The 25006-nt window shown below is 36.9% G+C and overlaps 1 protein-coding gene across 2 annotated transcripts in view; it reads left to right on the forward strand.

Annotated features, from left to right (window-relative positions):
* LOC145662564 (transcription factor YY2-like) overlaps positions 1–25006 on the forward strand; it is a 74450-nt gene that overhangs the window by 29455 nt on the left and 19989 nt on the right. Inside the window, exon 6 of one of the 2 annotated variants that reach the window (XM_081728249.1) lies at positions 7904–8950. The exons of the other annotated variant lie outside the window; for it this stretch is intronic. Within the exon in view, the coding sequence (XP_081584375.1) occupies positions 7904–8024 (121 nt within the window). The 3' untranslated portion in view covers positions 8025–8950. Of the gene's footprint in view, positions 1–7903; positions 8951–25006 lie in introns of those variants that run through there. 2 annotated transcript variants of the gene reach the window in all.

The raw sequence follows: 25006 nt of genomic DNA on the forward strand, positions 1-25006 counted from the left end.
CAAATAACGTGAATTGTAACCATGTGAGCTACACAGGCGTCGTCTACGAGCGTGACTATCGATGGTTGGTACATTCAATGTCTGCTTGGTACTGAAGTGTTACGTACAGCGTGTTTCGTTGGATAAGTATATTTCACATGTACAGGAAGCATAGAGGATGACACAAAGAATACATTTGGATTTTTACGTCGAAAGACTATAAATGGATCAAAGTCAACGAGCTGTTGGTGCGGAGTTGAATGTGACTTGTAGTGTAATTTCCCGACTGTAGACAAGATTCCAGGAGGGTGAAAGCATTTGGAGGCAATGTAGACCAAGTCAGTTACATACTAATCCAGTATGAAGACCCGTATCTTACAAAAAAATGTATGTCGATGTTCAATTACAACTGCATCTGCATTTGCTCGACACTTTGCATCGGTCTTTGGTATACTTCGACGTCTGTATGGCTGGCGGGTACCAGGGACACGTTATGACTCTGCCAACGAGATCGGTATGGTGGTGACAGGGTTATAATATGGAGTGGCTTCATGTTAGGGGCAAAGAAACCCTGCTTGTATTTCCGGAATATAATATGACAGGTGCGATATATCGGCACGTTATCCTACAGCAATATGTGCTACTCTTACATGGTGCGTATGGCCTTAGGTGTTGTCTAATGAACAACAGTACCCGTCCTTACAGAGCAGAGGTGGTCGAGGAGTACTTGGAACATGAATACCAGAGGAGTACCGCTGTTAATTAAGATGAAATTAAATTTCTAGTTCAACTTCTAGCAGTTATGCCAACAAAGGTTAAAGGAGACAGAAGATTAATGAGAGTGAATGTTTATGAAATGATTGGTGGAATGAGACCGTAGGAGCAAACTGAAGAACTCACAGACACGACGATGTTCACAAATTCACATGGCCTAAGATCAACCCAGGGACCCCTCGTACCATAAGCTTCACCACTGGGCCATCGTACCCCCGGATCCTGATCCGATTAAACATGTCTAGGATCCCCGTAGACGTCGGATTGTAACCCGAAATGTGGATAATCTCAGACGGGACCTTGTACAAAAGAGGAATGCATTACCACAGGAACTGCTGGATGGTCTCATTTACAATATGGAAGCACTCTGTGCAAAATATATAATCTTTCGGGACGATCACACTGAGATAAAATAATAAATGTATGAGAATTACAAGTATATAATAATAGAAATAAAATAATAATAATAATAATAATAGTAACAATAGAAAAAATGTATAACAATAACAATAAATAGTAATAAAAAGTCAGAATGAAAGATAAAAATGCAGAAACAACAAATAAAAGAGCAAAGGACTAACAGGGTTGAGAGAACGCGAACAATGTTACAGGTATGTATAAAAACAAGTATGTATACGCTCAACAATATCAAAATCATTGCCCAATGCACGGTGAAGTGTAAGCGGGAGTCCCTGACCCTTTCTGAGATCTGAGTATCAGGACATTCGACAAGAATGTGCCAAATACTCAGTGGAACAATACATTCCTCACAGTACGGACGATTCAAACCACGCAGCAAATAACTGTTCATCAGATGAGAGTCCGATACGCAAACGCGTCAAGAGCACTTCATCTCGATGACTAAGGCGGATGTGTGTCACTCTTTAAGGAGTGGTTTAATTGCGTGAAGTTTATTTATGCCTAGTCTCAGTCTACTTGACAATGAGAGCGCACCAAGGTATGGAAATAGCTATCGAGATCGGAGCGAGGAAGACTGTGCTCCAGTGCAACCCCGGCTAAGGCGGCGCGCTTGGCAACTGTCAGCACGTTCGTTTCTCTGAATGCCGACGTGACCCGGCACACAGCAGACAACGACGACACAACCCTGTTGCTGTAGTTGATGGCATCTCATGAATGTCTTGAACGAGGGCGTGCTTACTGAAAACGTTCCGTAGGTTCATTAGCTACCCTCTGAGAGTCGGTGCAAACCACCACACAACATAACGAAAGCATAGGCGCATGGTCGAAAGCAAGCCTAATTACAGTTAATTCAGCAGTATATACTGAACATAGGCGATACAAACTGAATTGTGAGCTGCCCCGGTGACAAAGGCACAGCCAACAGGAATTCCATTATTAGAACAATCCGTATGAAACACGTTAAAATATTAGCACTGTTCTAACAAGGCTGCAAACTCCTTCTGGTATATCTGGGAAATAGCGTATTGTTTAGAATGTGAGGGTAAGGGGAAATAGTCTTGGTGAACAAAGCAGCCATGGTGGGAGAGCACAAGCAACGAGAGGAGGCACACGAAATCTTCAGTGAGAAAACCGTTACACGCACAGGATATGGTGCGAGGACGTGCAGCATAGAGCTCGTAAATTTGCTCACCATGAAGATAAAATCTACAGGAATACAGCGCACATGCATAAGTGAGAAGTATCCCATGACGAAATCTTAACGAAAGTTCGTTTGCCTCAACATAAAGGCTGGCAACAGAAATAGTACAGAAGGCGCAAGTTGCTAGTCGAATACCCACGAGATGCAATGCTAAGTTGTCTCATCAGAGAAGAGCGAGCAGACGCATAAGCAATAATACAGCCATAGTCTAACTTGGACCAGATTAGACTGCTTTATAAGCGGAGCTGAACAGTACAGTCAACACTCCACGAGCGGCGAAGAGAGGACACGTACGATATGCAGAGCGCGGAGACAACAGTAGTTAAGATAACGAATGTACGGTGTCCACGTTAATCGACGGTCAAAGAGCAGACCCAGATACAAGTCCGGGTTCATAAGGCAACTGTGTTGGCGGCAGAAGTGAACACATTAAGGTTTCTCAGCGGGAAAGCGAAATCCTGCCTCGGTCGACTAGCCAACAAGACGATGTAGAGTCAGCCGAAGCTGTCGACTAATGCCGCGAAGGTGTCGGGAGCGACAATAAATTACAAGGTCATCAACATAAAGCAGACCACGGACAAGCGACAGGAGCTGGGAAAGTACACTGTTGACTGCAACGAAAAACAACGTGATACTGAGTACACTGTCTTGTGGAACACCATTTCCTTGGACAAAAACGCTCTGAAGGATTAGATCCCACACGCACTCGAAAATGTTCATTCACAATAAATTGGGCCATATGTCCACAAAGATTCCAGTCACAATTGTTTCAATATATCGTAATGCTAAGTGGTGTCATACGCTTTCTCTAAGTCAAAAAAATATCAACAGAATGTTTCCCGTTGAGAAAAGCGTCATGAATCTGCCCCTCGAGATGAGTAAGATTGTCTGTAGGGCATCGAGAAGATCGAAATCCATTCTGATAGTTGTTCAAGAGCGAATTAGATTCCAAATACCATACGAGGCGTGTATTTACCATGCATTCAAACAGCTTACAGACGCAGCTTGTAAGAGCAATAGGTCTGCAGCTCATAGGACTAGTTGCAACTTTCCCTGGTTTCAAGATTAGAAGAGCTAAAACCTCACGCCAACGGGGGGGGGGGGGGGGGATCCTCTAACCAGATGCGATTATACAGTTGCAATAATGCAAGCTGTGTATCGCGGTAGAGGTTGCGCAAAATTTCTTGGAGGATGTTAATACCTGGAGCAATATTGAATGATTCACGGAGAGCAGAATTAAACTCAACAAGTGTGAAAGGGGTTTTGTAGTGCTCACTGTTGACGTTACGGAAGTTTAACGGGTTGTGCTCTAGCCTTGCCCAAAAGCGAGCAAACGCTGAGGGTTGTGCGCAGACTCACGAGTCCAAAGTATTAACTAGCTTTGAAGGGTTAATCTCAACACACCACCCAGAAATAAAGCAGATTCATAAATAGACGAATAATTACCAGTAAGAGAGCGAAAGCGACCCCCACATTGTAGACATGGGCGTTCAACAAGTGAAGGGCGAAACATAATTTATTTCAGCTTTGGCACTTCGAGAGTTTTACAAGGCATGTAGAAAAAATGAATTACTTACAGCAGAGATTGAAATAAGAAAAATTGACTAGAAGAAACGGAAGATCAAGTACAGGAAGAGAAAGAAGAAATAGAAACAAACTGAAAATAGATTGACATTACAATTCCCCGTGATCACTCAACTTAGACGCGCTTTTTTTTTTTTTTTTTTTTTTTTTTGGGCGGAGGAGGGTAAGTGAAGTATACAAAAATACTGCAAGAACTAAAGGAATGCATCAGTACTGCTGTGACGAACATTGATAAGAAAATGCTACTAAACGTATGGAACAAACTGGATTATTTTTGGACGTGTGCCGTGCACACACTGAACATCTGCCGTCTATGTCTAAGAGTATATGTATGTCTATCTTTGAAGTTTTATGCTAGTAAATGCACATTTTGTAACCCGATGAACTATTTATGTTAACCCTGTATTTTACATAAATCCGTAACTCAAATTGAAGCACACGAATATTATAAAACCGTTAATTTGAACAAGGCACCCTTAATAATCATGATTATCAAATTAAATGAAAATAACTAACATTTCAGTAATCACATCGTCATAAAGTATTCTGTCAATTATGACCTGGTAATATTTACATGAGTAACAATGATACATTGAAGATTTTGGAAGTAAATGCAGTTCATTAGTATCATTTTAATATATTTTTTGTATTGCTATTAAAACCAACACAAGCGTAACTCACGCACATCTAGAAAAGAAAGAGAATAAATGCCACTTATTTGAAGATACAAGTGCCTAAAAAAGTGGAAAAATTATACTAGATAAACATGTCTTCATGATTTCTTTTAAGCAATTCTTCGTAAAAGACATTTTTGTGCCGAAACACCATGACCATAATTTAAGGAAAATTTGTTTTTACCTAAGTAATATACTTTATCTTAGTTGTAGAGTAGTCAGATTTTAAATACTTCGTTTACGGACTTTGTGTTGATTTGTTGATTTATATATATATATATATATTCAGGTATAAGAGTATAAGAATACATTATGAAAAATATTACATGTATATATCAAAAAACCTGATCATTTTTAAGTGGACGTTTTAATTAGTAGTTTTAGTTTCACATTTTTTCCCAAGTTCTGTGTTTTACAATTAAGTTCTCTAGATATGAAATATTTGACATTATATGGTTTACGTATGTTAGATGTTTCTTTTTTATTATTTATTTATTTTATATAGCTTGAGATTTCGCAATTATTATTATTATCGGTAAGGCTTAGAAATGTTATTAATTAAAACATTACCATATATTTGGAAAGATTACGTTTATGTTATGTTAGCTTGGTGCGAATGAAATATCCGCTTAGGCGTCTGATGGAAACTCATTTCAACAACACAACACAACAAGAATGAACTAAGGTCACGCTTCTAACGTCACAAACTCTACACGTCCAGCAAACAGGTTCGAATACCTGGACAGTCAGGAGGCAGTGCATTGTTGAACAGGGGCGTATGAAGGAGCATCGTGACAAACGTACAGTTGCGAGTGACTTCTTTTTCGAAGATTTCGAATTTGAACCAGGAATCTTTGGTGTGTTTGGTTCCGGTCACACAGAATTGCGAAATGAGTCCGTGCGTACTATCGTCATCATGTTTGGTTGAGCTCTTCTGGAATACCGTGGAAGTGAATCATCGGAAAAATGTTTATGATATTGCAGACAAGTTAGCCATACTTTCGTTGGGAGACTCCATGCAGTTGGTAAGATGAAAAGGTTGTTCTCATTAGTGCCACATGAGTTTGACATCGACCAACAAGAATCACCGTCTGGAGGTGAACAGTTCTCTTAATAATTGGGAAAGTTCCTTGCATCGGGTTGTTACTTTTATTGAAAAATAGACTGCCACGAAAGTCAAACACAATTAAGACAGATGTTGGATCTTTATCGAAGTTCAGGGTGGTTTCCAGAACTCGAGGTGAAGTTGCTGTTATGGTGATCTATGCTGTGGATGATCCATCATGTCGTTCTCGGTCGAGGTGAGATCGTTATTGCGGATCGTTACAGTGCTGAACTCCATGAAATGCACCACAACTTTGCCCGCAAACAAATAGAAATGTTCAAAAGATGACATTGCTACATATTACACGACAGTACACGCTCAAATATCCTTCAAAGGATGTTAAAGTCTCTGCATGAGTTGTAGTTTGAAACCTTTTCTCATACGCCGTATTCACCTGACATCACTCCCACCAAGATAACTCATAACGATCAGGAAGTGCACCGTGTGGCTGAGAACTTATTCACATCGCAGATTTAAGATTTCTTTTGTTGTGCCTTTGAAAATGACGCACTTAGGGCGGGAGGAGATATTTTGTTCGCACCAATCTAATAATAACCTGACTTAAATTTATTTCCTCTTAAGAAGAATTTCACTTCGCTAAGTATAGGGTTGGTACGATTGAAATGTTCAATTTTATTTATGGTGGGAAACAACCCCCTGTAACGCAACCAATGGATTGAGCGAGGTCACGCATGCTATATCACAAACTCCGTACATGCCCAAGAAACAGACTAGTGAGCCCAATCATTAGGAGGCAGTGTGTTGTTGAACAGGATCATGTGAAAAGTGTACCATGGAGAAAACACGATTGTGAATGATTTTCCTTTTCGAGTTGAAACCGTGATATTCTCCATGTCTAATCGTAAAAATTAGCAACAGTGCATTGGTGAACGAACGCTGCTGGTTTGTGCAACTTCATGTCGGTGATACATTGAAAAATGAGTCCCGCAGCCACCTACAACAGCATGCTTGATTAGTACCCAGGAACACCATGAAAGAAAATCCTTGGAAAAGTGTTCGCACCATTGCAGAAGATCGTACACCATATAATAGTTGTTCGGCGGCTTCGCTCAATCGGTTAATTGAAAAAGTTGGACATAAAAGTAAGATGTAAGTTGACATCGGCCAACAAGAACCACTGTGTGGAAGTCTTCAGTTCTTTAAGTGTACTGAATAACCGTTAAGTTTTCAGGATCAAGTTGCACTTCTGATGAAACATGTCCTGCTACGACAATCATAAACGTCGAGGACAGTGTTAGGATCGTGATAATTATTCTGAACAGTTTTCCAATCACCATTTCACCTGCAAAAGTTGTTGCTGCTGTAGTGGAGGTGATCCAACATGTCTTTGTGCATAGAGATGAAACCATCACTTCAGAGCGTTACAATGTTGAACTACATGAAGGACATCTTAAATTTGTCTGCAAGATTTCAAACTGCTACGTTCAGTATACATGGTGCCGTCATGTTGCACGACAATTCACACCCACATGTCAAAAGGTTACAAACTCTCCAAGAATTGTAGTATGATGAAATACTTCATCACCCACGTATTGTCCTTACCAGTCGGTACAACTGTGGTTGAGGATTTCTTCGGTTTGCAGACTTTAGGCTTCTTTCGTCATGGAATTCAATCGTTGGATAAGCATTGGCAAGAGTGTGCTGCTGCGGAGATATTGATAAACAAAGTGTTATAGTTTCTATGATTTTGCCTGTGAAAGTGACACGCATCAGCTGACATTTCAATTGCATCAATCCAGTAGATCACTTCTATATTTATTTTCTTATCATTCTCTCTCTGAATGTAAATGTATTACAAGGGTTCAGTCTACTTCTACATGTGTCGTTGTGAAAGATCTAACCTGACGTCTGCATTTCTTTCTTTATTTAAGATTACTAATTGATACACTATAACGTAATGTATTATGCCCTATTGAATTAAACTTCAATTCATATTAAATCAGCGTGATAAAATTAGAGTCGATCAAACACAATTTATCTAACTCCAGAAATTTAGATTTTTACTTTAGATTTTCGGTTAGTCACATATAAGAGAACAAAATAGAATTGGTACTACGAGAATTTAACGTGAAGAAAAGTAGAACTAGAACTTTCATTGATTATATTGTGTTCGTAATGGTAAATATGCTTATTTACTTTTTATAGATCGAGAAATAGTTTGAATCAAGTCCAGGCACTACAGGCCGATTTCATACCGCAAACACATTATGTGCAAGTGGAGATGGATACTCCGGATGACGAACAGTTCATAGTCTATGCAGACTAAATGTGGGAAGACTTCGTTTCTCAAATCACGAATATATTCTTCCACGTAACCTGTGTTCATGGAACTAATGCATAATTTAGTGGTTCGAACTAAAAAGTACCAAACGTTTTGCATACAGTGTCAAACAGGAAGTATACAGTGGTGCATTTTTTTGCAGCCGTTTTAGCTGTAGACTTGTGTATGAATACACAAATACATTATCAGTGACTGTGCTCGTGAATTTAATAAACTCAAGTGTTCTATCGAAAAAAAGTACATAACGGAACATTTTTAAAATTATAACTTAACATTGTTAAGTTGTGGACGGAGAATCGGACAATATGTAGTGTTAGTAGTGAAACTTGTGGATCTATATCTTCCGTATCCGCCATTTGCAGTGGTAGCTTCAGACTTATAGTACGATTTAAGTTTGAGAGAAGTATGTATATGTATCTTGCCTTCAGTAGATTAGTGGATCCTCTGTGATAGAGTGCATTATTATTTGTGAATAAATCGGAAATATAGCGTTAATATAATAGTATCAAGAAGACGCTTTAGTTTTATTCCTGACAACTCTATTGTATATTTTATAAAGGAAGTGGTCATGGAGGTGACCTTCGATATACGGTTAGAAAATAATATTTATTTATACATATTTGCATATTAGGCGTTCCAATTACAGACCGTGCAAGTAACACTTAATCAGAAGTAGCCTTATTGTGATTATATGCATTAATGTTGAAAGTGTAATATTACTTTTGTTTACAATTATGATTTGATCATCATGATAATCATAATTTACAATTTTATTGAGTTATATATATTTAAAAAATCCTAATGAAGTTTGAAAACGAAGTATACATTAAATTTTTTCAATGGCATTTTTTTAATATATGCGGGTAATTGTTATCATAAATAAATCATGTTTATTTGAAAAAAGAAAAAAACTAAGTACTCGATAGATTCAGAGGAAAATAGTTTAGTTACATCAAAGTAAAACAGAGTTTGTATAAATTTATTTTTTTGTATATACGGATATAGCGAGTATGATTTAAACAGTTTCTTTTTCCATGAACCTACACAGTGAACTTAATGATATTTTCAGTGTAAATCATTCCTTCATAATCATTAATATAATTATTGCTGTTTAATTCCGAAAAACAAATAATCTTTTCGCATTCATACACTCAAACTTTTTGTATTCTGTGATTTATATGTAAGCAGAGTAGAGTGCATGCTACAAAGTGACATCTGCATATTGTATTTATGTGTATTTTTTATCTTAATATTCCCAACTGAGATCAGTATTTTAAACACTTTATTTCTTAATGGAAGCAGTAACCTGATTTACAGATACTAAATATCATCATTGAACTTTATTTACATCCATTTCAATCAAAATATTATTGCTCGTGAATTTGTATAAGGAAAGATGTGTATATAATTTTCTTTATTCACAAATAATAAAAAAAAGAATTAGTATTCTCTTGTTATATTTTTATTATTAATAATTATAATGTGATTTGATATATATTTCATTAATCGTAATACACTGGAACCATTAACGGTTTATTTTGCGGGAACTTTGTTGGATTTGTATAATCGTGTTCATCTACTAATATAATTAGATTTCAACAGGTGGTATGTTTATCCATCAATGAAACAAAACTGTCGGATCAAATTCATTTAAATACTAATTGGTATATCAGTATGGGCATAAGCTACCCATCATCTCACTTTGGCTCCTTAGAACGGACCAGTGGCATGAAATCTAATATTGCACGTTATTTTTTTGAACCGTTTAATATGAAAACATGGAATATGATACGTTGGGGTTTTCGAAATATCATTCATTGGCACGACGTTTAGGAAATTCAGTCTGGAAGGAGTGAGAAACGAATTCCAGAGTAGAGAAGCTTTTTTGTGAGGAGCAACTTAAGGGAAAGGAACCCTGGAACTTAGATGAATTGGAATCGCATCACTGAGTTTTTCAAACCGGAAGCAGAGGTTTGTATATTTTTAAGATGTTTTTCGTTTCTCAACACTACTGCACTTCAGACATCTAAATCTACACTTGAAGACTTCACGATAATAGGAACGTAAAAATACATTATTAATGCAATTCAGAAGTCCAATTGTTGGAAATTTTAATTAACAACGAGTAAATAGTACGCGTACAATGATATATTTTAAGGATCTAGAGAAGAGTTAGAAGAATGTGTAACAAGTGTAATGACAAGATATTAGGAAACATAAGTAATTATTTTTGAAAGAAGTTCTTCAGGCAGGTTTAAATCTGCCTACAGATGTAGTACGAGAGACTGCTGAAAAGTTCGTTGCCCAACTTAGGAGGCGTGCACATGGAATGATGGAATTCTTGTTATTCTGCATACTCCTCCCGAATTCAATAACTTCCTTGCACTGTGCTTCAATTTTTGCAGATCAACTATATATATAAAAAGTGAAGACTGTTTCGGAACACTAATCACCTCCTTATCAAATCCAAAATGACGTCTTTTCAAGTATTATTTGAGTTTGGGAGGTAAATAATAGTCTGACGGAGCTATATTTGTGGAATACGGGGAATGATCTAGACATTAAAACTCTATATCATGCATTGTCAGTTGTTTGCAGTACTCGATGGACAGAGGCATTGTCCTAAAGAAAGAGAATTCCGTTTTTCAATTTTCCGTGGCGTTGAACCTTCAATTTGTTTTTCAGTTTTGTGAGTAATGCAGAGTAATACTGTGCCTTAAATGTGTCTGACGTTTGGGCAGATAGTCTATGAAATTTCATCCTTATCCCAGAAGAATGTTGCAAACACTTTTCCAGCCCACTTCTATCTCTGAAAGTTCTTGGAGCGAGGGGGAACCTGTGTGTCGCCATTTCATTGATTGTTGTTTCGTTTCAGAATCGTAGTGTTACAATCATGTTTCATCCATGGTTACTATTCGTGACAGAAATTGGTCGGCATTGCGGTCAAAATGGGAGATAACTTTCCTTGATGCCCTCATTCTTTCACGCGTTCGATCTGCTGATAGCTAATCGGGCGTAACAGTAACAATTGCCTCATTGCTGTTACTTTCAGATGTTTTACATTATTGATTTTAACACCGTACACACTGTGTTGATATAGCTCCACAACAAATATACTGACATGCATACACACTCTCTAATGTTTTTGCCACAGTATAGTGGATTATGGTAGCACTGTATTTGTTTTTGCACTGAACAAACTATTTGAGTTGCCAAACAAAACAGTGCATCATTTAGCCACCTAAGTGCGCCATCACTCCTGCTCAACAGCTCCACAAAACCTCACCATTCTTTCTCAAAGACAATATATACAAGATGGCGTACATAAAATTAGCTTGGCCAGATAATATCAGAGACGATCAAATAATTGTGTGTAATCTTCTAAGTAATTGTGACTGACGCCGAGCCGATGCGCAGTTATTTAATACCTTGCGGGAACTTATTTCTGCCTGACACTGCGATGTGGCGCGGATGTGCCACTTAATGTGTAGATGTTTAGCTGGGATTTTCTACTTGTTCAGTTCTAGTAAACAAGTCACATCGAGAAGATGACGTTTTCTATGCAGCAGCGAATTTTGATAGTGAAAGAATATGTGCGGACGGGGTCAGTTAAGAACACAAAAAAGAGGCTTTCACTATCGACTACACAGGAATAAAAACCAGTGTGAAATGCTGCGTTCAGAACCAGGTGCAAAAATGGCGTCAAACTGAGTCTGTAACCAATGTGAGTAGGAGGAAACCAAATGTTATCCGAGTACCGGAGGTCGTCCGTGATATTCAGTATCGGACAACACGAAATTCGCAAAGTCTATTCGGAAACTATCCCAGCCAGTCGATATATTACAAATAATGTGACAGCGTGTGCTGAAGTTTCTGAAACTGAAACCATATTGAACAACATGTGTCCAGAAACTGAAGAGATAAACAGGTTGCGTACTGTTTTTGATTACTGAAAGTGATTGCGGACGGACGTTCGGAGCTTCTCCTGTACTTCATATTCGACGAAGCGTTGTTCCATTTATTAACTTACGTGAATGTGCAGAATACTGGTATCGGTCTGCCGAGAATCCACATAGTCTACACGAAATACTCCTTCATGACCAAAAGATTGGTGTGCAGTTTCAAAAACAGGTGTTGACACGTGTAGTGTGTCGTGTTCTTTGAATCAACAGTGACTAGAGAAGTTTATCGTGGCTTCTTGCAACAGTTCTACGACGAACTGCCACCACAAGAAAAACTCCTATTTCCAGTAAGGTGGAACCACATGGTCATGCTTTAGCCGAATCGTTGGCGTTGGCATATAAACTGTTCATAGAAGATCGCACAGTAAGCAAAGGGTTGTGATATCTTCGTTCCCCAGATTTATCCTGTTATTTTTATCCATAGGAATGCTTAAAGCAGGTGTATATAAATAACTGTCGTTAGGTTACTCCTTAAGTCCCGTAGCAGACTAGAGGAGGGTCACCAGAAAACTGATACTTAATTGCCTTTGTCCATCCTATTTATAGGGTTCCTTGGGTGGCGGTGGCGCCGCTGCTCCGATGTCGTCTTCTGTTCCGTGGGAGGGGCTAGAAGCCGTCGTCGCAAGTGATTGTAGATCCATCTGGTGTGAAGTCTTCTTGCCGAACCACGTGGTGCTGTTTGTAAACACTGACATGTGGAATTGTTTGTTTACAACATCACATGGGATATTACACCCCCTGGCTTGTTTATAAAATAACCCGAAGGGTTATTTTTCTTGTAGGAGTTGGCAACCACGGAATCACACAAAAAAATCACTGAAAACATTATCAACACTGGCAACACAAAAAATCGCCTTTCGGACCACTAGAAGGTAGCGGAAGAAACCACTAAACAGTTGTTCCCTAATTACAGGCAGGATCGGTGCATTTTTATGTCACTTCATTTCCCTGGAGGTAGGGCTGCTTTTAGCTTTGGCGTTAATATATATATATATATAATTAGTTCACTTATAGTGAAGGGTTTTTGGAGTCTGTGGATTCGGTCGCTCTTTAGTTGTATGAATTGTATTAAATGTGTCCATTGGAATTGGAGGAGATATTTCTAAGCGAGGTCTCTTGGATATTTTTGGTATTGAGCGAAGACGGATATATATCAAATAAGAGTTACAAGTACTAAAAAAGTTGTGATTAACACAGAGATATAAAGATAATTTGTATTAGAAAATTCGTGATGCGAACGGCGTGATTTCTTGGTCACCCTGTATAAGGTGTAAAGTTTCTAATATATTTGCACTAAAGATATATATTTCAATAAAATTTCCAAGTTTAAATGCCAATGATAATGATAATGATGGTCCTGAATTCCTAGTCATCCTGTATAATGTTCATAACCTTTGGAATATCCTGTACAATATCTATGTTGCATAATGTCAGTCATAGTATGTAGTCCATAGTGGAAAAAGAAAGAAAAAAAATATCAAGGAATTGTAAAATTATAGGTTAGCTGTCCTTGTAAAGATCAGTTGCCTTTCAAAAGCGGAAATGCAAATCTCAGCATTCTTTCATTCAGTTGCAGAATAATGAATCAGCTTTTTGTTAAAGCAGAAAATAGTAAGTATTTGTATTGCAATGAAAAGTGTTTTTATCCGTCTGAATGTTTGTGTTCGTGTTTCTTCTTCTTAGTGGTGAGTACTTTAATAAATTTTTTTTTTCAAAGCAAGAATGAAAAAATGTTTTTATGCTATTCAATGTTCTTTGCCAATTGAGTTAAATAATTTGGATGCGTTTATGTTCTCTTCTGATTCTCCTTCTTTTCATACTGCCAATTAAAAGAAGAGGAATATTTAAAAATGAGATATTCCAAAGCTTATCGTATTTTCTGTTCTGCTCTTGCTATTATATACATTTTTTTATAGATGTCTTCGCTCGTGTAGAAAATAAAAATAAGTTATTTATTCTTGCTCTATGTCCTCCTTATCTTCATATGGCTTAATTCTGTTTACTGAAATCTCCTGTATTGTTTGACGATATGAGTTTGGAAATTCGATCTTATAAAGATTAGGGTTAACTCTTTCGATGATTTCTAAAAGTCCTACGAATCTAGCCGAGAAGGATTCTGGTATTCCAATTTGCCGATTGGGAAAAATACTAGTACTTTCTGGCCCTTATCAAAATTAGTTTGTTGATGTTTACGGTCAAAATATCTTTTCTGTTTGTTATAACTTGCAATTAAATTATCCTGTACGATCCCACGTACCTTATTCAGGATTTCTTTGTCGACGCATAACGTCGGAGTTGATGCTAATGCTATATCAGAGATAGTCTTAGGTTCGTATCCGTACATAAGAAAAAAACTTGAATATTTAGTTCCAGCTTGTACAAATGTATTAATTCCGAATGTTATATACGGAATTAGTTTTGGCCAACGATTTTGATTTTCCTGTACAAAAAATTTAAGAGCGTTCTGTATGACTCTGTGGAATGTTTCTACTACACCTAGAGTTTTGTGATCGTACGCTGGACAAAATTTAAATTCAAAGTTATAGAACTTCGCTAGGTTTTGCAATATCTTAGCATTATGTACAGGGTGTCTGTCCAAATACAGGTATGAAAAAGCTCCATATTTAAGAATAATGTCATATATAAGAAATTGTTCAATTTCTTCTGCTGTAATATTGTCTACAACCCTGGTCACAGTATCGCGTAGACATTTCAATGGCAACTAGTGTGTTTGAAATTTCCTTGCCCGACTGGGATTTTTCCAATTGAGTCATACTGCCAGGCAGTGGCAATGGGTTTAGATGGGTGGTGCAGCAATAGGCTTGCTGGCTTAGCTGGTAACTTCGTGAATCTTTGGCAAAGATTGTATGTCTTTATTCTATTGGCTACGTAAGCTTTCATATTAGGAAAATAATATTTTCTGAGTGCCGACTGGTACGTCTTAGTATACCCAAAGTGGGGTGCCATCGGGTTGTTATGGATAGCATCAAACCATTTGTTTAGTAAGGATTTTGGCACACAAAGTAAATACAGCAGTCCTAGTTGAGGGTGTTTCTGAGTCCTATATAACAATCAATTTTTAAGAGAAAAGTATTTCGCCGCACGGAGTGTAGATAACTTATGTTCTTTATTTTCCAATACAGTAATGATGTCCGAAAATGAAGGGTCCTTCCTTTGTTCAACTGCTAAATTGGGTAACAAAAGGACTCGTCAATTTGAAAGGTGTGCTCCAATGAGTGGGAAGCAAAGACTTTATCATCATCTGTATCCGAGAAGTTATCAACTTCTTGATTTTCGTCACGTTATATATCCTGCTTGTCTTCTAAGCGCCTAAAAATGTCTGCACGATGTTGCTGACTTTTAATGTGTTGAATTTCAAAACCGTAATCCGCCAAGAATATTTTATAGCGGCTAAATTTCTCTACTTTATCCGACTGGGTGTTGGATGATGCTAAGCATTTAGCATCTATAAATAATTTAAATTTTCTATTCAATAAGAAATATCGGAATTTTCGCAGGACATATATCAGTGCATATAGTTCCTTTTGCCATGTTGAGGCCTTTCTCTCGGTTTTGGTAAAACGACGACTACAATAGGAAACAACACGTTCCTGATTAGTTTTATTATCATAACATGCCAATATACCGCCTGCGGAGGTTGATGATGCATTTGAATATGCTCGGATTTCCAACGATAGATCAAAATGGAACAAAGATGAAGCTTGTATAATATCCGTCTTAAGTTTTTCAAATAGCTCGTCATGTTGAGTTGTCCATTTAAATTTTGAATTCTTATCCAAAAGAATTTGAAAGGGTTCCACCCTTTCCGTGAAATTTTTGATATGGGCCGTCAAATAAAAACAGAGTCCTAGGAAACTCTTCAAGGTTCAATTTCGTATTTTATTGGCAATTTTGGGTGCAATTTTGATTTCATTACCGCTAACTGTAAATCCCAAAACATCCAATTCCGAGTATAATAGACGGGTCTTATTCGGGCTCGCTCTAAAATCGTGTTTTCTTAGTCTTTTAAAGAGCAATTCCAAGTCTGATAGTTGTTGTTTCCAATTTTTGCTCCCTATTACGAGGTCATCTGCAAAAGCAGTTACACGAGGTAGTAAACCTTCTAGAAGCATGCGTACTGCTATAGTCAGGGCTGTCGCCGACGTGGTGTGTCCCATTACGGAGCGTTGGAATTTATATGCCTTCCTAATATGATTAAGTTCAAACGTCATGTATTTTTAACTTTTAGGATGCAGTAATAGTTGAAAATAACTAGACTTTATGTCGATAGTTGAGATGCAAGATTTGCCTCTAAGTACATGTAAAATGTCTTCTGTGGACTGGAATGGAATGCTCAAATACTGTGTAAATTTATTGCAAACCTGTAGATTCAAAACTAGGCTGAGCTCTGAACTATTTGATTTCCTTACTATGAGAAGTGGCGAGGAATAGGAACTGTCACTAGTCTCTTTAATAATATTGGCCTCTAAAAGTTGTTTAATTTGCAAATCAATTTGCGGTTTTACTGCCAATGGAATGGGTGGTGACTTCTGGTGGAAAGAGGCTCCTTTATCTATTCTTTTCTTATGTACATATCCACGAAAGTAGCCTATGTCAGTTGGTGTATAAGAAAAGACATCTAAAAAGTAGATCATGTACAGCTTTCTTCTGTTCATTTGTTAAATCCGGATTTATGTAGAATAACTTAATATTAAAAAGTGACTTGGTCAGCCTATTCTGAATTTCTTGTTCAGTTCTATAAAATGTTCCATCATTTTGTTCGTCTGTTTGGCAGTCTACTTCTTGAACATTCTCTTCATCATATTCAATCGGTGTGTTTTTTACTAGTGTTACTGGCCTATTGGATTTGATATTCATAGCGTGAAATTATTTTTAGGTACTTTAGTAGTCGAAGTTTGTAACCCGTACTTGTGTAACAAATTCTCTATTGGAGAGATGATAAAATATTCATTATCTATTTTCCGATTCTTGACATTAATTGGTAAAAAGAAATGTGACCTGGCTGGTATAGTAACCTTTCGAGTAGTAAATACGTCAGCCGATTTATGCTGTTTTATTGTATGGATTGCTTTTGCTGATAATTTTTCTTGATCGTCAACGTAGATTGGGTATGGCGGTGGCTGTGATTTCTTGTATACTGATATGTATTATTTTGCAGATCAATTTTAGCCTGTAAACGATTTAGAATGTCCTCTCCAAATAAAGGCAAAAAGTCTCCGTGCTCTAAAATTCGAAAATAGTGGGAGAAAGTTGCTGATCCAATCCTGAATTTAATTAAAGCTATATAACGTAAATTTACGACGGAATTCTCAATTCTTCGGCCATAGGCTCAAGGAGCTGCCTGTGTCAATGATTACAGGATATTTTTCTTTGTTAACCGTTACATTAATTAACAATTTATGTTCTTGATTTAACAACTTGATGTTTTCTCTTCTATCGGATATCGGAGCCACTGCATAAAGTGATGTAATTAACTGTCTATTAGGGCTAGTACTTGCGACTTTTTGCTGCCCATTTACTTTCTGACTTTCGGCCCTCAAAACATGTTCTTGAGAGGATTTGTCCTGGGGCCCCTCTAGGTTTCTTTGCTGATTATTCTTATAACATGTGCTGGAAGAATGACCTTTTTTATAGCACGTACCGCAAACTGTGACTGTTTCTGGCCTAGGAGTACTATTATTATTTTTAGAATTGCTTTTCTTTCCATTTTTGTTCTGGTTGTTACGGCCGCCCCGTCTGAATTGTGAATTCTTAATAGCATTTTGGGCTACTAGAAGAGATAGTTCGGCAATTTGATTTGCTAATTTACTAAAGTCCAATGAATTATTTGTGCTAGAAGTACCAGATGTGCTAGGTGCTGGCGGTTCGGGAGGGAGATTCGGAGGGAATTGATTTTGTGATGCACCCGGTAATTCTGGTGCTGAAGGTGTAGGAAAGACTGGGGCAAGTTGTTGGTAATGATTCCAATTAGGTGTTTGATTACATAATGAACAAGTCAGTTGTTGATGATGTGTAGGGAAGGAAGTGACAGCGACAGCCGATGAGTTTAAACTGCTGACTGGTGAATTGTGATCGCAGAGTGAATATATTGCCTGTTGTAACTCTACGTAATCACGTTTCTTCATGGGGTTATTTGCTTTTTCCAGGTTATGTAAGTGTGTTTGCATGGCTTGTGCAGTTGTGAATTTTTATAACGCGATCTTTTGTATAAAGATTTTCTTTAATCCTAATGATAAATAATTTATTTTCAGTTCCTCGGTGGCCTGCGGCAGAACTTGTATAACTCTCAATTTCCTAAGAAAATAGGCATCTTTTTGGCTCATTTTCGCCCTGTTGGACCTGAAAATTTTCAAACCCAGCCCGATATGCCGGTAATTTCGGTCTACTCAAGTCAACTAATTTATTCTTTAAATGTTCGTAATTAAGTGAATCCAATTGGTTCTGGGCCTTTAACTGTAGCACTAAATCGAGCGCCGTGTCTTGTAAATACATCGGTAATAACTCTTTCTTTTTCTCAGCATTCCAAGAATGCAATATCGCAAGATGGTCAAAAAACATAAAAAATCTATCGGGGTCCTCCGTAACGTGTCCCGAATATTTAGTTAGGTGTGGTATATTGAAAGACGGGCGCGAATTCTGATCCATATTTGCACCGTCCTGCGGGAAAGTGTTCTTTCCTGTTCTAGTATGAGGCATGCACTAAAATAAAGTCAAGTCCGATTTACTAATTTCACAATTTAAGAAAATCACATACCTTTAAAAAGAGTTCACTTCTAGTTGATAAAAATACTGTCCGGTAGGGGAGTATTCAGACCAAAACTAAGCCGGTCAAAGCCTTGACCATGTAAAACTTTGTCCCATATAGGTATAGGTAGAGCGTTAATAAAAAGAGTGTCCGGATCGACTCCCACTACCGGTTTTTATTATAAAACTTTTCACTATAAAAGTATTTTTACAAAATACTGTACAAATAATTTCTCTAGTATATAAGGTTAGTTATAGGTAGTCTTTGACCGTAAGGTCGCAGACAGAATCTCTACAGAGCCCCGTAGCAGGCTAAGCCAGGAGATAGGATAGGCGGAGTTGCCGTAGCAGACTAGAGGCCTGGGGTTAGGTTACTCCTAATGTTCCGTGGCAAACAGTAGGAGGGACACCAGAAAACTGGTACAGAATTACCGTGGTCCAGCCAATATATAGGGTTTCTTGGGTGGCGGTGGCGGTGGCGCTGCTGCTCCGTGGGAGGGGCTAGAAGCCATCGTCTGCAAGTGATTGTAGATCCACCTGGTGTGAAATCCTCTTGCCAAACCACGTGGTGGTGTTTGTAAACACTGGCGTGTGGAAATGTTTGTTTATCACTTCACGTGGGACATTACAATATACAAGAATGGAAGGGCCCAAATAAACAAGGGAAAACGCGAAAGAAATCGTACACAAAAACCATCTTCCTTTTCTCTGAAAACGAAAATATTATTCAAATATGCAATATAAGGCCACAAAAATTAATTTATTCTTAATTGTACACAACGTATTATAACGCATCTGACATTTATTAGAGAACCTTGAAGAAAATTACAAGCTCAACGTGTAAGCTTACAGCAAAATTCAGAAATTTTTCATCTTTCAGGTAAATTTTACACATATTTAACTTACACTGAGAAGATTAATCATTCATATTATTCCAATTAAAAGAACGTAGAATGTGGTTAAATGATAAAACCCGAATAGAAGTGATATTTTAATCAAATATTAAAATAATAATTCATGAGGAAAAACAGAAAAGTTTTTCTCAAATTGATGTTGGATTATCTGAAACTTTCATTTAATGGAAGCTGTTCCAATCAGCTGAGAGAATCATAAAAGAATATCTTCAGATTGATATTGAACAATTGTAGATAACATTCTTCAGAGTAAGAATATGTGGCAAATCAGATCTTGTTAAACGTATAAACTGCAATTTACAACGATTTAGTCCCGTGTAATTTATTTTACAAGGTCCGAAATCTTATTTTTCATAAGGCAGGTATTCGCTGTCAATATGGCTAAAACCTTAAATAGGTTCGCAATCTACGTTAAACGTGACCGGTTTTGTGACGTAAAAGGCAGTTAGAAACTTCCGGAGGCACGTCGAATGGAGACCTTTCGTCTGGATTGCGAACCCCAAACCATTCTCATACATGAAATTACTGAATGGCCTTAACATCCACCCAGTTCCTCCAAGAAGTAATTTAAATTAATGCAAGTCTTGGGGGCGTGGAAAACGTAGCTCAGAATTGATTAGAAACATGGGAATAGAAATTCAAAGATAAAATTCGATAACATAGAAATAATTTAGAACAAGAATTTAATGATCTGATGTTGAATAATTGAGTAATCACAGAGCATGGTATGGACTGGTATGACTAGAGAAGACAATGCATAATCACTTACTTTTGGTAACGGTGATACGCAGAACCTCTGATGGATAGAATGATGGAGTAGAAAAACTAATGATGAATAATCTGACTCGCAGAGTTTCGACGTCAAAATAGAACTTCCAATACCCGGAAGAGAATCTGGTAGTATTTATATGATTTTTCAGTCATGTCAACATTCTTACACATTCTTTCTGCGTCTTCCTAGTTCTAGAAGTCATAGCCGGTCATTTGCATTGTAGAAGTCAAGACACTAAATTTTCCGTTGGATTATGAATCGTAAAGAATATTCAAACTGCTTCCACTTCATACATTGCCTATTTTATACATATTTTAAAATTCAATTAAATAGTTTGTTTGATTACACATTGTGGTACACAATAATATAAATCATATTACAGGATTCCCACCGACTTAGGAAGCCTGGAAAAGTCAGGGAATTTCAGGAAAAGCTTTAAAAATCTCGAAAAGTCATGGAATTTAAATACGAAGTTTTACTTGTCAAAAGTCACTTTTCTTTTTGCCTTACCCGGCTGTTTGGTAGGGGATATTTTATATAATAAGTTAGTTTGTTTTCTAAAACTTCTCTACCTATTCACCCACTCTATACATATACATGCATAGTAGATGAGGAAACCTCTGGTCACGAGAAATAAAGTTGCTATTTTGCATTATATATAAACCAAGGAATTCGTAGTCGCCAAATAAGTATTGATTTAAAAAATTAAATACAGCCATTACATTGAGCTGCCAGTAAAACAACGATGATATTACGAAAACGCAGTTCAAATTATTTTTGACATCTCCCTCTTCCAAAGGACCACAACTCCCATTTACTGGGGGAAACTCTCTAAATCAACTATATAAAGAAAAATAACTTAATCTCAAAAGGCAATATGCGTACTTTTCAGTTAAAAGCTGCAATGGAATAATCGCATATTCTCATCTAAGTATAAAATTAGTGTTTCCAAATCTATCATTATGGGATTAGCTGATTCTCGCACAAGCATTAATAGTATAAATCGACATCAGTGACTTCTACAAAATCAAAATTATGTATCTCGCAGAGACCAATTAAAATCATAAGTATACATACTGAATATACACTCACATATTAAAAGACATACAAATTTTTAATTACACTTGTGCGATATAGGAATCCGTGTACAAAGGAGCGCATCTCACGCATAAAGCCCAAGCAAAAAAGAAAAACTGACGCAAGACATACATAACACACACATACTGGCAACACGATTATATTACTTTTCCAGTTAGCTAAGTATGTCAAAGATATAAATAATGCAAATGTGGCTGAAACTAAGTTTAAAAAAAAAAATTGTACTGCCTAGATAGTATTTCTAAAAGTACACAGCATATAATTTCTTAAGTCACAGAAAGCCAATAGCAACCACAGGATCAATGGCAATAATTTAGAATACCGAAGGTATATTCCAATTAAACGCAAAACTGATCGAACGACAAGAAACTAGAAACGTAAACAAAATCTAAACATATCTAAATCGTATTATCTGTATTTCTGCGTTTTGCGACTAAAGATTTAAAGAAACTGCATACTATAATATTGTTATAATGATTCTCCCAAGTATCAGAACAAATTGGAAAGATCAGCAATCTACACAAACATATTAAATAAACCTACACCTATTGTCCACCCCCACTCCCGAAAATATGGCACGCAAGAATATCACTCAAATAAAAATTGCGAAATATAGCCTCGCTGCTGAAAGGGACGTTAAACTCAAAATCAACTCAAGTTTTCACAAATATCTTGTTTCTGATGCAAACTAACTACTGTAAGAAACGAAACAAAACCTGCTAACAGTTAGGTCCGATAGTAGTTTCTCTGAATCAACCATGAACAAAAGTGGGATTCGAACTCCGCTTCTTGAAACACAACAGTTCATAGAAGACTTTGCACATTGATATTTTCCTGGAAAATTGACATAATTCGTTCCTTGAAAAATTTCTCTTCGTACTTTGACCAGTTAATGGATTTCTTCAATAAAATTCTTTTGAGTAAAGAACTGTTATACTTCTCCAAACTAGATAAAGACTCTACCGCAAGAATAAGACTATTGATACCTCAGTCTTCCTGATAGCTCCAAAGTCCAAAGAGATCTCAGCTTCGCTTTGTCCACTCCACAAAAGAAAAGATCTCAAGATTTCAAAAATAATTTCTCGAATACAAATATAAAACCGGTAAGTGAAGGACTGGAATACTCGCTTCCACTTCGGTGCAATCAAGATGACATTCAACAATGAATATGGATGGTCCCGGAAGATAAGCGCTAATTTTGAACTTTTAAATTGTCTTAACAAATTATTCCGATATATTTCTCTGCTATGCTAAATAGAATTCTTTTGAAAAAAGAAATAATCGAGGATTACCTTCCCTATACTCGACAAGAAACGTAACATTTGATACATATATATTGTCGGAAACAAAACAGCTATTCTTCCCGCCCAATTCCCGATGTTGAACTGAATTTACTATGCAAGCACAACAAAGGGATAGGGACTTTTTGCTACAAGAATCTGATCCGCCGCCACTTTTCAGAATAGCTGTGTGTAGATTTCTTCCAGAAATGATGAAACTAACTTGTGAAAAGTATATCGCTAACTTAAGAAAAGTATATCCATCAATGACAGCTTAAGACTGACTTTAACAACTACCAGTGAGGGACTAGACAATTAATTTTAATAAATTCTACATTGAAAAAAGAATAATGAAATTGTTCATTCTATGGCCCAACGAGAAATAATTATCTCGTCCTTGAAAAAGAGGAGATACTTCACACAAGTGTTTAAAGTAGGGATTATGGGTTCTATCTTCTGCCAACACAAATTTTACAATGAAAAATAAATGGAAAATTGAATGTCAAGAAAAGAGGACATATGAAATATATGATCAAAATAAGAAAAAGAACTGATGAATTATAAAATGAAGATCGCAAGATCACTACATATCATATGATGGTCAGGCTCTTTTTAGACAGTAACAGACAGCACTCTGGACACAGAGAAACATTGCGCTCCCAATACCGTAATACAAAAATGTTGATTCGGGAGAGAATTCTTCCTTAAGCCTCAAACGGAGGGCCTTTCCATTATCAACCACCTAGAGACCTGTTATATCCCGGACTGAATCGGCAACTGTTAAAAAACATAATTATTAAGTTTGTCGATAGTTAACAATTAGTTGAAATTACGTTTTTCTGCAGAATCACGGACCTCCTTATCTAGTTTTTAACGTTTCTGTTGTAGACTTGGCTTCTTCCGTAACTTAGAATGGACAAGGTTATCACTGCTGCCAGTAAAATCAATTTTTATAGTAATTTTTACCATTGTTGACTTTTTTCGCATTTTTAATTCCTTCTCTTTTGGCTGTGCAATTGGTGACAGGTAACTTCAAATAAATAATGTCATATTGCCATTTCTAATTTGGAAAAAGTACATGCTAAATGTTTACTTTTTATACGTGTACATGTAAAACTCACGATATGCAAGCAGTCTATTTTTCTAGTTCCACGTAGACTTCGAAATGCATACAATAGTCTACCAAGCTAAGAGGACTGAGAAGTAAGTCGTCTCGCGTGAATTTCTATGCCGTATGGTTCTTTGTCATGGATATTTCTAAATATCTCAAAAATGTTATTAAGGAAGACACAATATTTTCTTTGTTTCTTGAGTTATACTACAAAATTGTGGATAATACTGGAAATATTCCAATTCGAAACTCAGTTTCCGGCTTCATTTCCGACTTAACTTCTTTTTTCTCATCAATAAAATCTGGTCGCTTTCCATAGCCGGTAATTTGAAATGTACAGGATGTTTCAGTGAAAAAGCCGTGATTTTGAAGTGAAACAACTTATTTTATTGATGACCATAGTAAGAGAAAGATTAAAGTTTAATGTAACACATATTCGAAGTGTCCACCCTGACGATTGGATACTTCTCTGACCTGATGCACATATTGTCAAAAACCTTACCTAGGGTGACGTGACAAACTGCTGCCCTACACTGCTCAATGTTTGCTCTTAATTCATTTAAAGTTCAGGGTTTAAGCTTGAATACCTCCTGCTTGAGGTAATCCCATTAAAAAAAAAAAAAAAAAAAAAAAAAAAAAAAAAAAAAAAAAAAAAACTCATAAGGGTTAATGTCTGGGCTGCATGGAGCCCACTATAAGCCTGTTCCAAAAAACACTGGGTAGTGATTAAACATCACACGATTGAGGCATTTTGTGAAGGAAAGTAAGGACAGGTTCTGTCGTATATGGTTTAGCTCCATCCTGCTAGAACCAATTCCTGATGAAGTGGACACCTTTTACGACGAAGGCCAGGATAAAAGTAATGCTCAAACATTTCCAAATAATTTTCTGATGTGACATAGCCATTAAAGAAGAAAGGTCCAATTATGTCACGTTTTGATACAGCACACCAAACCAAAACCTTTTCCGGATGCAGAGGCGAGTCTACCATTTCATGCGGATTTTCTGCCTCCCAAAATCTTACATTTTGTTTGTTTACTTCACCTGACAGATAAAAGTAAGCTT

This window comes from Thermobia domestica, chromosome 10 (genome assembly GCF_964235325.1).
Source record: "Thermobia domestica chromosome 10, izTheDome1.hap1.1, whole genome shotgun sequence".
In the NCBI taxonomy this organism is placed as follows: domain Eukaryota; kingdom Metazoa; phylum Arthropoda; class Insecta; order Zygentoma; family Lepismatidae; genus Thermobia; species Thermobia domestica.